The 20,818-nt window shown below is 41.9% G+C and overlaps 1 protein-coding gene and 1 pseudogene across 1 annotated transcript; both read left to right on the top strand.

Moving 5' to 3' along the window:
- The first annotated feature begins 2,110 nt into the window (after positions 1-2,110).
- LOC110605342 lies at positions 2,111-5,940 on the top strand (annotated as a pseudogene).
- A 3,312-nt stretch (positions 5,941-9,252) lies between these two features.
- LOC110604919 lies at positions 9,253-10,032 on the top strand. The gene has a single exon (XM_021743205.1). It carries the CDS (start codon positions 9,253-9,255, stop codon positions 10,030-10,032), a length of 780 nt encoding a protein of 259 aa, XP_021598897.1.
- The last annotated feature ends 10,786 nt before the right edge of the window (positions 10,033-20,818 follow it).

The following is a 20,818-nucleotide window of genomic DNA, read 5'->3' as shown; positions in this document are numbered from 1 at the left end:
CCCACACACCTGATATACAGAACGAGCCTGGCTCATCCGACCCTCAAGGCCGGGCTCGACCCATCTTCTTCACTCAAGCCGGCCTGGCCCACACGATGCAGGCCCTCTCCATTCAGGCTTAGCGTCTGGCCCCAACTCGCGGCCCAGCCCAGGATCCAGAGAAATATTCACCAAACAGCCTGGCAAATCCGCTCGTACGTACGCACGAGGAGAATCAGAGACCGTTACGCATGGAGCAGGCAGCTGATATCCTAGTACCTCCGAATCCGCATGGCAGAGACGCGTGGCCCAATCCTGGAGAGACCTTTACACGTCACCAGCAAGCAAGACAATGTATAAAAGAGGAGTCCCCTCCTCAGAAAGCTTAAGCCTTAATCTGTAACACAAAACCCTTGTAAAACCCTATTCTATTGGATCTCAGATTATCACTTATTAATTAATCAAAATCCACAGTGCACTCATACCATTAAATTAATTCCTCAATTTACTTAAAAAAACTCAATAAATCTAAAACCACACATCATATATTAATATTTTTTAAAATAAAAATTATGAAATTTTTTCAATTTTTTTAAATATTTTAAATATTAAAAAATATAAAAAATATTTTTTATAAATGGAGCCATATCATTTTTTTAAAACAAAACTACTTGTTATATTAATAAAATTTTATCAAGTAAGAGAGATATTATTCTAAATAGGAAGATAATTATGCCTAATAAATTCTTTAATTCTAATAAATTTTTTAACCAAAATATAACCAAAATATGAGCGGTAGAGTAAAGTGAAATGAGGACGAAACGATTTAATAAAAATATCAATTATAAAATTTAATAAAAATTTATAATTATTTAAAATCAAATAATTAGGTTAGTGGATTTGCCGATGTTCCAAACCTGGACCATTTTAGTTTAAGACTACCGGTTTCAATTAAAAGAGTTAATTGGGGCTTGGTCAAAAAGTTTCATTTCATTATCATATAATTTTTATATATTATAATTATTGACAATTTCCTTTTTTAATTTTATAATTACTCAAAAATAATAAAATAATTTTAAATAATGTTAAAAAATAAAAAAATATATAGTTTTAAACTTTTTAAAATTAAAATATTTCAACATCAAAGGAATATTTTATCAATCACAATCTACCGACGACGTACGACAATATTACTCATACATTTTTGTATATTTAATATTTGAAGTAATTAAAAAATAATTAATGACAAATATTTTTTTAATTAAATATAAATTAAATAATTTTTTGCATACATTTTGTTAAAATCGTTTATTTTTAATATTACAATTAAACAAATAAAAATAAATTTAAAATTTTTATACGTAAAAAAATAAGCCTTAATTAAGATTTTACTTCTAGTTTCACCCTAACTTTTACATCACTCGACGTCCATATACGTTTAATTAATTTTAGGCTTTGTTTGTATATAAAAAATAACTTATTTTTAAAATTAATATTTTTTATAAAAAAATATCTTATTATTACTTAATTTATTTTAATTTTAATTAAAATAATTAAATATAAATATTTAAAATTAAAAAATTAAATAATATATATAATTAAAATTATAAAAATTAAATAATATAAATATTTAAAATAATTATCGATGTTTTAACAAAAAAGTTAAAAGAACCGGCTAATCGAATGATATTAAAATTGGGATGAACTCATGAATGTTGTAAATTTTAGGGAGTGAGTAGTAATTTGCCTTTCAAAATTATTAAACTGATATTTTTTATAAAATGGAATTTATAATAGTTAATAGTTATATTTAGAAATATTAATTCACGAGGGACTCATCACGTGAGAAAAAAAAGGTGTTAGTCCATGGGTGGAAGAATTGTACACGTGGTACCTTACCACAGATAAGTGGGCCCACTATAAGCAAGTAGTTGCTGGTAAGAGTGTGAAATTCTGAATTAAGAGATCGCGCACGTGGTGGGTTACGGGATCACCCGGTAACCGAACCGGATAGACCGGTAACACGTACTACGTACCTTTGATTTTTGTCATTTTCTTTTCTTTTCAAAATTCAACGGTCGAGATCTAATGAACTCATCTTCATCTTCTTATACTCAAACGCACACCTCGTTTTTTCTCTCCCACTTTTGCTGCAGTTGGAAGCTTTCGTTTTGGTTTTTCTCTCTCCAGTTTTCTCTTCAAAAAACTGAAGCTCGGTAGAGAAGTGGAGAGATTGATCTATGAATATCTGATTTTGGACTAGTTTTTGAGGCGGGATTTAGTTGAATTTTTGTGTCTGTATTTGTTTTTTTTTTGAGAGGTCGGGACGGTAAAATGGAGAGAGATTTTATGGGTCTGAACTCAAAGGAATCATCGGCGGTGGTTAAGGAAGAGGTTAATTCTGATGGGTACAAAGAGATTGGTATTCGTTTTCTTCTCTCGTTATCCTTTCTTTTTCTGCCTTGAATATTTTCTAATTTTGTTGTTTGGTTCATGCAATTTATGTTATTGTTCAGTCTCGTATGGAAATTTTGTAACTTTGCTTTCGAAATTTGGTATGGAGTTTGAATTTTGATATTTGCATATAACTTGTTAATTTTGTGTGCAAAACAGGCAAAATTATGATACTTGAATTCGACAAATGGGGAAAAAAAGGAAAATAGAATGAGAAGAAACTGTCTGCTAATATTTTGTAATTATCTTTTTTCGTTATTTTGAAAGAAGAAGCTCCATGTTTAATTTGGAAGTGTGTTTTAATGAACATGAAGAAGCCAGTTCTGACTGGAGTTTTTCCCCCCTAATAATTGGATTGCAATAGTTTTAATCTCTCATCCTCTAGATTTTTATGGATTACGCCATATTAAGTAACTGTTTTTTCAATGATCTGCATGCATGCATGTGTTGATGGATTCTTTTACATCTTCAGCATCTCCCTTTATGATAAGTTTTATGGACTGCTCCTAATATGAATGTGATTGTTGACCAAATTTTAGTGCTAGTGAAATTGGGTTTACATGATTACCTTGGTTTGATTTAAACTTAAAGCTTTTAAGCATTGTTTAACTCTTGGTGGATTCTGCAGGATTTAGCAAGGGTTCAGGGGTACACTGGCCCTTCTCCAACAAGATCTCTGCCCTTCCTCATTTGAACTCTGTCAAGGTTGCTCAAGAAGATAAGATTGAAAGGGTTTTAACTGATTCCTCTGTATCTCCTGGATTTTTATCCATCTCAACTGCAGATTCATTTGATCATAACCAGAAACAGTCTATGGCTGAAACCCCGGTATTACATTGATCCTTATTAGTTTTCTTCTTGTTTAACAGGTTTTGAGGAATTGCATAGAAATTTAGTTGTAATGTTCCATTCTATGAAAAAAAATTTATTTTTGCCCCCAAGTTCAATGCGAGAAGGATGAACTCTATTGTATTATTTCCATGACTCACCTTTTCTTAATTGTTTGGCAAAGATCAAATCCCACTTTTTATTTGTATCAACCAATATTTTATTTTTCATTCTGGTTTTTACCATGTAGACATCGAATCACGATAGGCAAAGTGGGACTCATTTTACATTTACTGCTTATCCTGTGCAACATGATGTGCATTCTGTGCATCATCCTTATGACATGAAGATGTTTCCATTCTCCAACCATGCAACTTCAATTTCCCTAAGCAACCCTTTCTTCAAGAATTACTATGCCACCTCTGGTAAGAATACTGCTGGTGCCGTTGCAAAGCCAGAATTTGGAGGATTTCCTGTTACAACACCACAAACAATTATTCCTACTATTGGCTCTGTTAGTGGGATGAGCGAATCATGGTAATAAGAATTTGCTGCATACGAACATAATATGTATTGATCATAAACTAGAGTTTTAATTGAAACTTGTTTCTACAAACAGTGTGAAAGCCTCTGGTTCTCCTGCTCAACTGACCATCTTTTATGCTGGCACAGTGAATGTGTATGATGATATATCACCTGAGAAGGTTTCTTCTCTTTCTATGACTGAGAAATACTTGTGTTGGTTATTTATTCTCTTAGAGATCTGTGGTGAGCTTAAAATATCTTTTGGGAATTTTATCCAGGCCCAGGCTATCATGTTCATGGCTGGAAAGAGCTCTTCTATTGCATGTAACATGTTACAGTCCAAATGTCAAGTCCAGCCACCAAGCTCAAAGTCAATAGCCACTGATGTTAGTCCTGCAAAACACGGTGCAACTACACCACCTTGCTCCCGTCTCTCAAGCCCTTTATCTGTTTCTTCACAAACTGGTGCTCAGTCGGGGAGTGGATCTACTAGCACTGAAGAAATTGTGGCAACTAAGACCACTGAGGTTGCAACAACTCCTGTTAGTAAATTGGACACTCAAAAACTTACAAGTGCAATAGGATCTGTTGCTGCAACAACCTTGATGCCATCTGGTATGAACTTCTACCCTGGAAGGCAGCTTTCTGATATTTGTACTCCATGATGAAACTTCCAAAATTTGAATCTCATCCATTGAGCATGAAATAAATTACACCCAATTTTGGTTTATGATTACCATTTTTGCCATGTATAAATGATATCTAACTTCTACTTCATTGTATGCAGCAGTGCCCCAGGCCAGAAAGGCATCCTTGGCTCGGTTTTTGGAGAAGCGGAAGGAGAGGTAAGTTATATAAATCCAAGCAAAAGCAAAGAAGTTTTCTCAATTTGATTATTAGTTGAGTGTTGTCCTTAAAATCTCATGAAAATTATTGATTATGGACGGTAGACAAGGGGAATGATCTGTGGAAATGTATGCACTCAGAATCCTGTCACTTACCTACAACTCAACCCAGCTACATCTTAATGCCAAACTAGTTGGGTCAGCTAGGAAAAATAATTCTTGCCTGTCTTGTATCTTTAAATCTTTCAGTCAGTGAGAAGGTGAACTTTGTTTTGAAGATGTTTGGGCCTCGGAGTACAGAGCACTTTTGCATTCATGCAATATATATACATATGTATATATTCCTTAACATGGATGTAGCTTGTCTCTTGTCATGATCCTAGCCCCCTTAGGAGAGAATCTATTTCCAATTATTATTAGGCCAGGCCAGTGGGCCAATTCTAGTCCACCGGAGGGCCTGGGACTGGATTACACTGTCCCGTGGTCCTGTTCAGCTTTTAGTCATTCTGGTTTGAGCCAATATATATATATATATATATATATATATATATATATATATATTTCAATTAATGCCCTGTTTCATTTTGGAACCCAGAGTTGCATAGGTCCAAACTGGACCATGTCCTGGTCTAATAATTTTCTGTCTAGGAAAGTAATTAATAGTTTATTAGTAGCAGTAGAATTATGATACTTTGCCTGCAAGTATTTAGGATTTTATGTGAGAATATACAGCGAAGCTGTATTTATGCTTTCAAATTATGCAAATATATTCCTGGGAAAACATCCTACAGCCTATTATAATGTTAAAATTTTACAGATAGCCTCATTTAATTGTAACAGCGACTCCAATCAAGACACGTTCTTTATACGAGGACTTTCTTTGTGCATGTAGGGCCATGAGTGCAGCACCATACAACCTTGGCAAGAAATCTCCGGAGTCTGCTATCCAGAATCCAATGGAATGAATACCTTTGCAGCAGGGACCTGTTCTCTCCCACCAAGGAAGGAGAGTAACCACAACAAATGAAGCCAACATAGAAGGGATTCCTTGCAATTGATCTACTAAATTAAAGATGTAAGCACGTGTTTTGTTCTGAAACTAGAGTGACTGTAATACTTTGTTTAATGACTTGAGTGTATATCCATCTATCCATTATAGAGAGAGATATGGTGTAGGCTGTTCCCTTTTTTTGGCTCCCCATTCTGTTGATGCATTTGGATCCTTTGCTTACAAGATAAGGATAACTACGTTTTGTAGCTATATGCAACTCTTCATTACATTCTGGAAATAAAAATCAGATTTAGATCATGTCTATTATCCCATTCAGTTGTTATATATTCTTGTTTTTGATATTGGGAGACTGTTTTGGCGTGTGGCTTTGCTTAGGCAAAATTTACCATCCTATTCATCCCAAGGGACCTAGAGATTAGCTGCCCTTATCATACACCATTTTGTATTAAGTGAATTGTCCAAATTTTTTCCCATAGACTTTGGCAGGAGAAAGTATATCAAGCTCTCAGCTCGTAGACCTTGTTTGATTCAAACTTCCCTGGAGGTACTTCCCTCCTTTGAAGTGAAGGAAGTAAGTCCCCTTAAATTCTTGGGAAGTTTGGACAAAAATTCCAACCAAATAAAGTTTTTGGAGTTTTTGAGTTAACTTATCTCCAACCAAACAAAGTGTATAGTCATGTAGTCATGTATTCCTGATAATGGTGATAGATTGATAGTCATATACTCCTATGACTTATCTTATTGAAGTTGGTTGTTTTTCTTGTTGAAGTAGTTGTTTTCCAAGCTTTTATCTGGTTGCAATTTGAGTCACTTGTCCTTCCACAATTCACACTTCTTGTTGAGTAGGGTAACACATAAAGCATGATTGTGACCAGAAGCCACATGTCAACATGATTTTTTTTTTTTTGAGTAGCAAAATATTATAAAACTGGAGATCTTAATTTCTTTAACCCTTCTTTAATGGGGATATTTAAAATAAAGATGATGAGAAGTAATCAATAAATCTAGATTCAATTAGTAGAAGATTTTTATAGAAAATGCAAAATTGAAGGTGGAAATTTCAGAGGCAGTGTGGCAGACAAGAAGCATCTTTGAAGAGTCAATTGGTTTCCATCCAAAAAGGACTCTCCAGGAAGAAATGGGTATTGGTATTTTCTTGAATTTTGTTCTTGTTGTTGGCATTATTTAAAAATTAAATTATTTTATGATTTATTTTTAATTAAAAAAGAAAAATTACAATTTAAAAAAGAGTGGCTTTCTGAGAAGGATGACTTGGCCCGGACAAAAATATGAAATGTCTATTTTGCTATTCAACTATTCAATGCTCTAAAAATTATTTAATTTTTATTTAAAATTATTATTTTTTAAATCCAACCTAGCTCATTTTTTATTTGACCACCCGCTTCTCACCGATTTCTCAACTAATCACATCACACCAAAATTTCAACCAATCAATTCTCACCGATCTCCCACCAATCATAGCTCACTAAATATTTAATTAATCATATTTGACCACATCAAAAATTCAATTCAATCAATTAAAATTGATTTTATATCTTCCCATCCAAATCATATTTTCAGCTTTTGAAAAATGAAAAATTCTTAAATCGATTTTATTTTTTTTATTTTTTATATTAATTAATTCATTAATAATTTTAATAAGAATATATTATTTATAATAATTGATAACAAGTAGGTCTCACATGAGTTGAGTCGGTGGCCATAAAAGCAAATCATGCCTTGAGATCGGAACACTCTTAGCTGGGTCTATCCAGCGACTTCGGTCCGGACTCCAGCCTGAATGATAGGCTGGGTCGTTTGCAAGCCCGAGCCCGATAAGAAGGAAGCCGGCTCGATGATAGGACATGGGGAGAAACGAGCAGGCTCTGTCCATTCGCAGCCCTGTCCACACACGTGCCGGGGGGAATTAAATGGCTGCCTGGTGTGAGGCAGACGTCTAACGCTTTCGTACGTACGGGTCTGTATGACAGAGATAAGTGGTACTGTAGCGGTGAGACAGATAGAGGGAAAAGAATAAAGGGAGGAGGGCACCTTCCCCAGACTCAAGCTTACACACACATACTAAAAATCCTATTCTCTGTATCTCAGAACATGAATTTGCGTCGTCTGTGGGAACGAAGGAGATCTGTCCGTCACCGGAGTTCCACTCTAACTACACCCACTGAGATCCACAATGGCTAACCACAATGATGCTAACCACAATGAAAATCACGTTGTTAACACCCCAAATGACTTGAGTTCTGCCCAAGAAGGGCAGCAGTTCTCTTTTTCCAGCCCCACAACCCCCACCAGCCAACCATCAATGTTGCCCGTTCCCTCACCAAGTTCGGCAGGAAACACACCCCAAAACACCCTCTCCAACCAAGAACTCCAAACCATAGTTTTTCAACTACAAAACACTGCCCACTGGCTAGGGCAAATGATGCAACAGAGGGGTCTCAATACCCCATTGAATGTGTCTCCCGTAGTAGAGACAACCCCTATCGTAGAGCCTCAATCCACCTTCAACCACCCAGCCCTCAACAAAGTAGTCGCAGAGCCGGAGTAAGAAGCGGAAGAGTTGGCGGAGGAGAAAAACCGATAGCTAGGGTGCATGGAAGGAGGGTAAGGGAGCTTATTGACAATGATGAAGCGAAAAGCCATTCCGCAGAAACGGTCAGGAGGACAAGGAGTGAGAAATAGAGAGAAGGATGTCGCCTGAAAAAGAGACCGAGACAAGAGGAGGAAGACGTGGACCACAAGTTGCGGAAGTTGAAACAATAGCTTCTGGCCGAGCTGGGGGCGAAAGAGAACAGCCAGACTTTCTTGCCTGCCTCCTCGCCTTTCTCAGGGTGGATCCAACAGGAGACCATCCCTAAGAAATTCATGATGCCACCCATGGCAACGTACGATGGGGCAGGAAATCCGAGGGAGCATATCCTCAACTACAAAACCTTTATGGAGCTGCAGACACTGTCGGATACCTTGATATGCAAGGTATTCCCTACAACACTCACAGGACCAGCGAAGGCTTGGTTCAATAGTTTGGAGGCAGGGAGTGTCAGGAGTTTTAGCGATCTCGCCAACGTCTTTATCAGCCGATTCATAGCAGGAGTACCGGCTGATAGAAAAACTAGCTATCTGAAGACAGTCAGACAGAAGAGGAATGAATCCTTGAGGGAGTACGTAGCCCGTTTCAACACAGAAACCCTACAAATCCCTGAACTGGATGAAAGCCGAGCTATAGAAGCCATGCAGAAGAGGACAATCTCCCTTGAGTTCTTTGGTTCACTATGCCGAAAACCACCCACATCCTTAGTAGAGTTGATGAAAAGAGCGGAGAAGTATATAAGACAAGATGACGCCTTAACAACCAGCAGATTCACCAAAGAGGCAGTAGAAAAGGGCAAAGGTCCCGAAGAAAGGAGGTCGGACAGGCCCGAAAGATGGCATAACAAATGGTCCAAGGGATACAAATAGCCCTGGGACAGAAGAGAACAAAGACCATTCCCACCTCGGGTCCCTGAAACGATAACACCCCTCAATGCCTCCAGAGTTGAAGTGCTCATGGCCATTCAAGATAAGGAGTTCCTTTAATGGCTCAAGCCCATGAGGGCGGAAGTAGATCGGAGAAATCCTGACAAGTACTGCCAGTATCACCGCACCCATGGTCACGACACTAACAACTGCTACCAGCTGATCAGTGAGATTAAAAGGCTGATAACGAGAGGACATCTCCGAAACTTTGTGAAAAAACCTGAATGGGAGAAACCTCAACAGAATCCCGTAGTGGAAAGACCTCGGAGACTGGGAGCAGGACCAGTGAATGATGGTTCTAGCAGGACCTTTAATATGATTGTCGGGGGGACCGGAGGTCGGATGAACAGGAGAGGAAAAAAGAGGGGCCGAGATGAGGAGGGAAGCAGCAGTGAAGTTCTGCAAGTAGTGGAACACTCCCCAGCCACCATCTCTTTCTCCCCAGAAGATGCCCATGGCATTCAGATGCCTCACGATGATGCCCTTGTCATTGAGGCCATCATCTACAACTTTCGAGTCCGGAAAATCTTAGCTGACGATGGAAGCAAGGTGAATTTGCTCCCGTACAGAGTTTTCCAGCAGATGGGGATATCAGAGGAACGATTAGTAAGAGATCAAGCCCCTGTGAAAGGAATCGGAGGAATCCCGATAGCAGTGGAAGGGAAAGTAATGGTAGCTCTAACCTTGGGAGAGTCTCCCCTATCTCGGACTCACCACGCAGTATTCTTGGCTGTAAAGCTTCCTTTGAGTTATAACGCAATACTGGGAAGGCCAATGCTATACAACTTTGAGGCAGTAACCAGCATTAGGTACCTAACCATGAAATTCCCCACTGAGGCAGGGGTGGAGTAGTTCGGGGGCGCCAAGAGGAGGCAAGGGCAGTGTACTTGGCCACGGTGACAGAACCAGGCTTGACAAGTGAGGGAGGCAACTCAGAAATCATGGAGGTCAGGGATGAGAAGAAGGAAGCGAGAATGAAACCCGTGGGAGAGCTGGAAACCTTCCCTTTATCAGATGAAGAGACAGACAAAGTTTTTAACCTTAACGCCGGACTGACCGAAGAACATAAAACGACAGCGATGGCTTTAATCTGAGGCCATGCCTCCAGCTTCGCCTAGAAGCCATCAGACATGCCGGGAATAGACCCTGAAGTAATGACTCATAAACTAAACGTCCTCCCCGAAGCCAAACTGATCAAGCAGAAGAAGAGGGTAGTGGGAAAAGAAAAGCAACAGGCCACCAGGGAGGAGGTGCAAAAGTTAGAAGAAGCAGAGTTCATTAGGGAGGTCATGTACCCACAATGGTTAGTAAATCCTGTACTAGTGAAAAAAGCCAATGGCAAGTATAGGATGTGTATAGACTTCACCACCTGAATCAGGCTTGTCAAAAAGATTGTTACCCCCTCCCTGACATTAATAAAATGATCGATTCCATGGCCGGTTTTGATTACATGTCGTCTTTAGATGCTATGTTTGGTTATCACCAAATACCCATGGACAAGTTAGATGAGGAGAAGACCTCGTTCATAATTGAGGACGGGACTTATTGTTACAGGGCTATGCCCTTTGGGCTAAAAAATGCTGGAGCAACATATCAAAGGCTGATGAATAAAATTTTCAAGGGGCAGATAGGAAGAAACATGGAGGTTTATGTAGATGATATGGTGGTAAAAAGCCAAACCTTTCAGCACCATGTGGCAGACCTAAAAGAAGTATTCGGAGTGCTAGAGCAGTATAGAATGAGGCTAAACCCAGCTAAGTGCGCTTTCTTCATCAGAGGGAGAAAATTTTTGGGATACATGGTTAGCGGAAAGGGAATTGAGCCAAATCCGGAGAAGGTAGAAGCCATATTGAGAATGCCTGAACCGACTTGCATGAGAGATGTATAGAGACTCACAGGAAGAGTGGTAGCACTTAACTGATTTATGTCAAAATCTGCGGAAAGGTGCCTACCATTCTTCAAGAAGCTGAGGACGGTCCCAAACTTCGAGTGGACTGAGGACTGCCAGCAAGCTTTCAAGGAGCTCAAATAGTATCTGAGTTTGCCAAACCTACTCAGCAGCCCACTAGCTGGGGAAGAACTCTTAATCTATCTGTCAGCCTCAGAACAAGCCATTAGTGCTGTGTTAGTAAGAGAAGAAGGGGGATAGCAAAAGCCAGTATTTTATGTTAGCAAAGTGCTCAAAGATGCGGAGGTCAGGTATTTAAACATAGAAAAGTTAGCATACGCCCTGTTATTAGCAGTGAGAAAATTCAGAGTGTATCTCGAAGGTCATCAAGGAGTAGTAATGACGGACTAGCCTTTAAAGAAGATCCTCCACAAGCTCGAAACGTCAAGACGAATGTTGGCTTGGTCTGTTGAGATCGGCCCGTATTGTCTGGAATACCGACCTCAAACAACCATCAAGGCACAAGCCCTTACTGACTTTATAGCAGAATGCTCCTTTAACAAAGAGCAGGCAGAGCTCAATGAGAAACCTTTAGAAGCAATGGAGGAAAAGAGCGAACGGCAACCCTCGTGAGAATTCAGCTGGAAACTATATGTAGATGGGGCATTAAGCGTTGGGGTAGCAGTACAGGAGTAATGTTGAAGGGACCAGAAGGGTTCAAAGTTTGTTACGCCCTGCGACTAGAATTCACTGCCTCCAATAACATAGCAGAGTACGAAGCCCTGGTAAATGGAATGCTGATAGGAATGGAAATAGGGGCAACCGACCTTGAAATAAATAATGACTCCCAGCTGGTGGTCAACCAAATAATGAGGGCATATCAGGCGAGAGACCCCACTATGCAGAAATACTTAGCGAAAGTAAAAGTCATTGAAGCAGAGCTCAGCGAGCAGGGAGTCAATGTGAAATATCAGAGAATACCTCAAGAAGAAAACGAGGAGGCGGACCTGCTTAGTCGATTATCCAAAGAAGAGTTGGAATAGCTCTTAGATGAGGTATACATACAACATATTAACATTCCCGCCTTTGATAAAATGGACGCTATAATGCAGGTCGAAGAAGGGCAAAGTTGGATGACCCCATATCTGGAATATTTAGAGAAAGGAAAACTCTCAGAAGATAAAGCTGAAGCAAAGAAAATAGAAGCCCGAGCTCCCAATTATCAAGCAATAAGAGGCACACTATACAGAAGGGGGAAATCTAGCCCGTGGCTCCGATGCGTAGGCCTAGAAGAGGCAACCAGGGTTATGGAAGAAATTCATCAGGGAATATGCGGGGCTCATGAAGGAGCATGGAAATTGGCGAATAAAATTTTTAGGCAGGAATACTACTGGCCCACAATCAAGAAGGAAACAAAAGAATTTGTTAAAAGATATGATGTGTGCCAGAGGTTCGCCAATGTAATCAACATTCTAGCCACCCCTCAATCCAGCATATCCAGCCCGTGGCTGTTCTCACAGTGGGACATAGATATCCTAGGACCTTTTTCCAAAACCATAGGACAGAAGAAGTTTGTAATAGTGGCTGTAGAATATTTTTCAAAATGGCCAGAGACTAAAGCAGTTCCCACTATCACAATAAGAAAAATGATAGACTTCGTCTGGGGCAACATCATCTGCAGGTTTGGGATACCGAGGTTGTTTATATCAGACAATGGCAAGCAATTTGACTACAAGACCTTCAAGGAATTCACAAGAAACATAGGCATATGGCACAAGTTTTCCTTGGTGGCCTGTCCTCAAACCAACGACCAACAGAGGTTACGAACCGGGCCATACTCCAGGGACTGAAGAAGCGACTGGATGGAGCAAAGAGGAACTGGGCAGATGAGCTCAATAGCATCCTGTGGGCATTTCGGACCACTCCTCGAATGCCGACGAAGGAAACACCCTTCGCATTAGCATTTGAAACTGAAGTTGTGGTTCCTATTGAATTGCAAGTCCCTACTCACCGGATTCAGTTGCACAACGAAGACACTAACAATAACAAGTTGAGGAGCAATCTAGACGCCCTAGAAGAGATCAGAGATGAAGCGCAAGAACCGCGGCATATCAACAAAAAGCAGCTTGTTATTATAATCAGAAAGTCAGGCAATAACAAGTTGAGGAGCAATCTAGACGCCCTAGAAGAGATCAGAGATGAAGCGCAAGTAAGAACCGCGGCATATCAACAAAAAACAGCTCGTTATTATAATCAGAAAGTCAGGAAAAGGAGCTTAAAGGTAAGAGATCTGGCACTGAGAAAGCTGGAGGCTACGGGAAAGAGAGCTGTAATAGGAAAGTTGGCACCAACCTGGGAAGGCCCTTTCAAAATAATCAAAGTAATCAAGCCAGGTGTATATCGAATAGAAAATATGCGAGGAAATCTAGAGCCGCACGCATGGAACATTCAACACCTGAAGAGGTACTTTCCTTGAAATATAGATAATGTAACATGAACACTTGTATTCTGAAGCAATGTGAATAAAAATGACTGTGCAAAACAAATCAAACAACGTCATTTTGTTGCCACTCGCATCATTTTCTTTTAAAAGAAAACAGAACTGGCATTAAAAAAGAGCCTGAATCTTATTCAAGACCTCAGTGAGGTAGGTGATCGAGTTCAGAAAATGACTCAGCACCACAAAATCGACTGAGATGACAAAGCGATAGTAAGGTCAAAGAGCCTGAATCTTGTTCAAGACCTCAGTGAGGTAAGTATCCGAGCTCAGAAAATGACTCGGTGCCATAAAATCGGCTGAGATAACGAAGCGATAGTAAGGCCAAAGAGCCTGAATCTTGTTCAAGACCTCAGTGAGGTAGGTGACCGAGCTCAGAAAATGACTCGGCACCACAAAACTAGCTGAGATGATGAAACGACAGTAAGGCCAAAGAGCCTGAATCTTGTTCAAGACCTCAATGAGGTATGTAACGACCCAAAAATCGGACCACTACCGGCGCTAGGATCCAGATCGGCTTAAGGCCGCCGGGACCCGTAGCAAGCCAAACATTCGTCCTGTGAACCTGTTTAATCCCATACATGATCAACATCATACATAAAATTTTGAACTTTTCTTTCATTCATTCACCAAACTCAACCTGTGCATGCACTATACATAACATAATCATAAACATTAACCCCTCCCTGGAGTCCTCATCAATGCTCCAATGGGGCGACATAACATACATTGAGTTTGGTTAACCATAGTCATTTATTAAAATCATTACATTTAAGAGATTATGTAAACAGAGGGGATTAACACAACTAAGGTCAAGCACAACTATAACCTTAATAGACATCATTACACATCATTTCTCTATTATACTTTTACGTTACAATATATTCATGTCCACAGCTAGCTATTACATGACCATAACTTCATTACTCTTGCTGACCTCCTGGTCTACCCTGCACCTGCAATCCTGGGGGTTAAGGGAGAGGGGTGAGCTACTAGAGCCCATTGAGCAGAATGATAAAAATATTTTATTTAAACATTTGATATCATGGAATGCATCACATCACAACTAATCACATCAAGGATGAATTTGTCACCCATAGCCCTCTAAGTGGTCCAACTGTGCCAGGGGCGTAGAATGGGCCTCACTGGTCTTTCTCTTACATAACATATCATAACATAACATTCCAACTGTGCCAGGGGCGTAGAATGGGCCTCGCTGGTCTTTCTCTCACATAGTGCCAGGGGCGTAGAATGGGCCTCACTGGTCTTTCGTACCGTGTCATATCATACCATATCATCTCATGGGAGGGCTAAAGGATCATTCAACATTCATCCGCATCATCAACATATTATGCAATGCAACATATTCGTGAATTCTAATGCAAACAACCTAATATATCTCATGGCATTCATGATGCGTGAATCATGCTAAGAATTAATTTATTTACTTTAAAACATAAAGAGTTTATTCCACTCACCTCTGGCTGAAGCTCTACTGACTCTGAAGCGACCGACTCACTGCTGGGGTCCTCGGTTCCTCGGGTCCGAGCCTACACAGGTGGACTCAAATGAGGGACCAAACATCTATGAACATAACTCTAAAATACTCCCCAAAAACCCCCCCTAAAACACCTTAAAACAATCATAGGAAACATGCAAAGGAAGGCTGAACAGGGCACTTTCGGCGGCAGGTTCGGCGGCCGAAAGTCCCTCCAGAGCCGAAAGTCATGCAAGTTCGACGGCACCTTCGGCGGCCGAAAGTGCCCTCCAGAGACGAAAGTCCATTTTCGGGGGCAGGCTTCGGCAGCCGAAAGGCTTGCCTCACAGACAGGTTCGGCGGCCGAAACTCCTTTCGGCTGCCGAACCTGGTTTCTCTCGAAGGGCAGAAACCAGCTCTTCTATGCATACTTCCCTCCCAAACCTTTCAATCAAGCATACAACTCAACCAAAACATACATAAACTCCTAGGGGCTTCAAACTAACTTAAACCCCAACTACAACACATCAAACATGCATATCCAACACACATTGTCCATATAATCACATAAAACCTAACAAAGTTCAACTAACCTAAACATGCATTTCTACCTCATAGATCAACTTAAAACTTGTTTAAAACATACAATGAGCTCAAGATCAGCTCTTACCTCTTGAAGATCGAGAGAGAGACGACCTAAACTTGGAGAACCAAGGAAAAGAGCTCCTGAGTCTTCCAAGCCTCAAAACTTGCTTAAATGCTCAAAATCTTCAAAACAAAGTGAAAACTCATGAAAATCAAGAAAGATTTGAAGGAAGAAACTCAAAATCGGTGAGGGACGGCGGAGGGCTCACCTTAGCCGAAAATGGAGAGAAAAACTCGCCCATTCGGACAAGGGGACCCTTTTATAGGTGGCTGGCTAGGCCACTTTCGGGGGCCTAACGTGCCTCCGCATGCATGCCATGTTCGGCGGCCGAACCTGGTTTTCCTCACTTATGCCTTCGGGGGCCTAAGGCACACCCGAAACGCATGCATGTTCGGCAGCCGAACTTGAGGTTCGGCGGCCGAACCTGCATCTTCCTCCAAGGCTATTTTCATTCAAAACTCAATTTCCTTTTTACTTAGAATCATAAAACACATTAAAACAATTTATGAAAACATGCTTTTTACCCTTCTAGATGTTTTCGACATCCGAGATCCCACCGGACGGTAGGAATTCTGATACCAGAGTCTAGCCGGGTATTACAAGGTAGGTGACTGAGCTCAGAAAATGACTCGGCACCACAAAATCGGCTAAGATGACGAAGCGACAGTAAGGCCAAAGAGCCTGAATCTTATTCAAGACCTCAGTGAGGTAAGTGTCCGAGCTCACAAAATGACTCGGCGCCACAAAATCGGCTGAGATGACGAAGCGATAGTAAGGCCAAAGAGCCTAAATCTTGTTCAAGACCTCAATGAGGTAGGTGACCGAGCTTAGAAAATGACTCGGCACCACAAAACCGACTGAGATGATGAAGCGATAGTAAGGCCAAAGAGCCTGAATCTTGTTCAAGTCCTCAGTGAGGTAAGTGACCGAGCTCAAAAAATGACTCGGCACCACAAAACCGGCTGAGATGATGAAGCGACAGTAAGGCCAAAGAGCCTGAATCTTACTCAAGACCCCAGTGAGGTAGGTGACCGAGCTGAGCTGCGTAAGACTGAGCTTAGAAGAACCAAATGAAAGAAGGACCGAGCTAGTAAGGATCAAATGACGAAATAAAGGCTATGATTTTATCCTCACCCAAAAGAATGGGGTAAAAGGAAAGTACGAATGTACGAGCGAAGCCACAACCTTAACACAAAGATAAAAACAAAGTCAAGGGTCTGACCTCAACATCAAATCCGAGACACCTGAAAAGCAAAAGATGAAATACGAGCTCGCCCGCTCCCAGAGGGATAAGCTCGAGGCCAAGGCAAACCCAGTAAAATAAGGAAGAAAACGAGCCACGAAAGGGTGGGTTCTGCAAAAAGAGACTCACAAACGAAGAACACCCAATAAAGTAAATAAAGTGAGAGAGACGAGCTCCCAGCCCGAATCCATGACCAACACGTGAAAAACTAAATAAGATTAGCTAAGTAGAAAAGACACCAGAAGTCCAAGCTCACTTTCTCCAATGGGGCACGCGGTCTAATCCACTCCGGTAGTTAGAAGCTTATACTTAGAAAGAATAAAGTGCCTAAAACCAATGAGACGCGTCTGTATACGTCTGAGCTCGCGATGCTGATAAAGCTATAAAATAAAAACCAAGAGTGCCTGTACAAAATTAGAAAAGGTTTGCAAGAATGAAGAGAGTGAATTAAGCCTTAAACGGATTGAACGGTCCAATAAAGGCAACAAGACAGACAGAAGCAAAAAGTAACTCAAATACAAGTGCAAGTATGAACAAAGGTAAGATCCCGATCACTGAAGCTTAGCATACAGTTAAACATCGAGAACAAAAAGGCAAAAGCGTAACATAAATACAAAAGGGAACAAAACACTATTTTATTCAGTCATCTAAAATTATAGGAGGAAAAATTATCCTTAGAGGACTAACATCAGTAACTACATCGCTACTCCTACTTACATCATCTACAGAACTATCCCTAGGGAGTCCAGCACCCACAGACTCCTGTCCCCCAGTACCCACAAAGTGCACAATTTCACCTCCCGAAGGCCCGACGTCTTTTCCCTGAGGCCCAATGTCTTCTCCAGCATCTTCCTCTTGAGGTCCAATTGTCGTACGAGGAGCTCCTTTAGGTAAAGGGTTGTCATCCTCCCCATAGCGCACCTCCTCGCCATCAGAATCTACCTCAGGAGCTCGGAGGTGAGCCAATAGGGTGGAGGGGGCATCCCTAGCCTCCTTTAGACCCTGGTTGAATCCGGTGGCGAACATACAAAAGGATTTGCTCCGTATCTTGCTCTTCATCGCGTCAGAAGCTTTGAAAGCCACAAGTCGCGCTTCACAGGCCTCCTCAATTTTGGCCTTCAACTCAGGGGAGTCCTTATAGCCCTGGAGACGATCTTCACAGGCCCGCTCGATTTCAGCTTTCAACTCCGAAGAGTCTTTATATTCCTGCAAACACTTATGGCAGGCTTGATCGATCTCTGCTTTCAGCTCATTAGACTCTTTGTACTCCTGCAGGCGTTCCTCGCATGCCAATCGGACCTTGTCTTCAGTTAACTTAGCATCCTCGAGAAGGGTAGAGCACCTCCCTTCTAAGACCTTAATCTCCTGACAAAGCTGCTGATTCTGAAGCTTCAGTCCATCTGCAGTCAAAGTCAGGCTCCTCAGATCCTCGGTGCGTTTGCTTAACTCCTGCTCGAGAACAATGACCCGGGCTAAGGCCTCCTCCTTCTGGGATTTCACCGTCTCAAAATGGGTCTGGGCATAATCGCGATCTGTCTTAGCTATCTCACATTTGCGCCAGGCCTCATCCCTTTGGGCCATAGCTTCATACCTCTCCCACCGAGCTTCTTTTAGAGAGGACAGCTGAACTAAAACCTCATCACAATGGGACTCTACCCCAGCCGCCCTCTCGTCGGCCCTCTTAACAGCATCCCGGGTCCAGACCAATTCATCCTCGAGGTCCTTCAAGCGACCTTGAGTCGCAACAAGCTGGCCCCGAGCATCACCAATAGCCATGAGATTTTCCTCGCAACGGGTCAACCTGGCGATCTACGGTGCTTTGGAGAGACCGGTCGCGGGCGTCGATCTCCATGAAGACACCCCTCACCTGGTGAAAAGAAAAACTATTAAAATAGAAAACAATGAGAATAAAGTACAACCTAAAACTGAAGATAACAACTCACCATGAGGAGCATCTCCCTGACTATGTCCCCGAGCTCCTCTCGAGTCCGAGAATGGAACGCCATTTGCTCTCGAGTAGAGCTGGCTAAAAGGCCAATAAAGGCAAGCAGACGCGGGTCCGAAGCCTCAGTGATCCCCTTGAACATCCTCTCCCGCAATAACTCTACGACAAGGCTCGCTGGAGACTGGTGGGAGATGTCTTCTGCATTCAAAACCTCATTGTTGGGGGCAGAAAACAACGGCTCCATAGAAGTCTTCACCTTCTTGAGGGGAGGCAGGGCTGGAGCCGGCTGTTTTGAAGCCCGAGCCTTCTTTGGAGCTGGAGGCACCGCAGGAGCTTCTGAGGAAGGGGCTCGCTTGCCAGTAGCCCCCTTGACAGCAATATCACTACCGTTTGAGGTCTTCTTCCGGCAAGAAGTTGCGGGGATAGACTTGGACTTGGCCCCCTCCTTAGAAGCACCCGTACCAATAGGTGCGACCTCAGCTCCAATTACGGGAGCGCCCTCGCTTGCCAGGGCGACCTCACCTTCACCTTGAGGAGCCCCCCTCTTCGGTGGGAATGACCTCAATCTTCTCCCCAGAAGCACCCTCGGAAGCATGAGCAGCCTCAGTCCTCACAAGCTGCACGTCCTCAGCTTATTCCTCAATCACTGTGAGCCCCTGGGATGTTGGAGTGGGGGCCTGTTTGGATTTAGAGACTTTGGGAGATCGGGGAGAGGAGCTGGGCCTGCTGCGGCTGGAAGACTTGGAGGCCCTAAAACCTGGATCCTCGGAGCTCGGTTTAGGGGCATGAGAGGAAACTGGGGCAGGAGGAATGGTTCGGCCTACCGATCTGGGAGAAATGACTTGGGCGACCTCCCGAGTCACATCCGCTACTGACTATCTAGCCTGGAAGGCATCCAGAGCAGCCCTCATGCTCTCCCGAGATAAAATGAAGTTCTTTGGAGATTTGATCTTATCCATGGGAGCCTCGGAAGCTACAAGAAACAAAAAAAAAATGAGTGAAAAAAGCATTCAACAAGAATTAAAAATGAAAACCAAAAATAAAACGGCTAAAACAGAGTAAAATACCTGCGTCCTTGCAGTCTTGAAGACTGGACACAAACATGCATTTCTCGACATCATACTTCTGCTCAACGGAAGTCAGCCGAAGAAAGCCGATCTGTTCAGAGAGGCTCAGCTGTAGGAGATCATTGCAACCCAGTGGGACATCCCTCTAAGGAAGGTCCACTTACCAAGACATTTTGGGGCTCCCTTCAGCTATACCACAGCAAACCCCTCTGCCCAACATTTGATTGAGTCTTTATGACCCGAGAAAATGGACAGCCCTCCTCGGGAGGCAAAGTAATAAAAACCTTGAACCGCCCGGACCAGCCAAAAAAAGGTAACAAACAAACGAGCTATGGGCGCGATACCACAGCTCAGACTGATGGACTCAAAGGAACACATAAAAAGAATCGAATTAGGAGCAAGCATCTGAGGGGTTATTCCGAAATACTGAAAGACTTCGACAAAGAAGGGTAAAAAGGGAAAAGTTAAGCCATACTCGCGTGTTTGACAAAGAAAACTAAACTGTGGCCTTTTTAAGGGTCGATTAGACCAGGAGGAGGAGGATTGAGAAGGACGATCCTCTCATTATGAAGGGGAGCCCGGATACGAAAGAGAGGTGTATCCAGGTACTCATGGGAAAAGAAATTTCTCAGGGTAGAAGAGTTAACATTAGTCTCTAGATTCATGACATCGGGAAGCTTTGAGCTATCCATGGCAGTATGAAAATGTACCTTAAAGACGATTGGGGCAAAAGAACAGGACGAACGGAGTACGCAGAAGGAAGAAGGAAGGTAAGGTTTCTGTGAAGATTGGGAGAGTTTAAATTTTGAAAACAGTAAAGTGAAGAAGAGATGTTTTGATGGGAACCGCCTTCGGGCCACGCGGTCATAATGGGT

Source organism: Manihot esculenta, chromosome 17 (assembly GCF_001659605.2).
Source record: "Manihot esculenta cultivar AM560-2 chromosome 17, M.esculenta_v8, whole genome shotgun sequence".
NCBI classification, from domain to species: Eukaryota; Viridiplantae; Streptophyta; class Magnoliopsida; order Malpighiales; family Euphorbiaceae; genus Manihot; species Manihot esculenta.
Note: the sequence above shows the minus strand (reverse complement) of the source record. Positions and strands in the feature narration are given on the sequence as shown.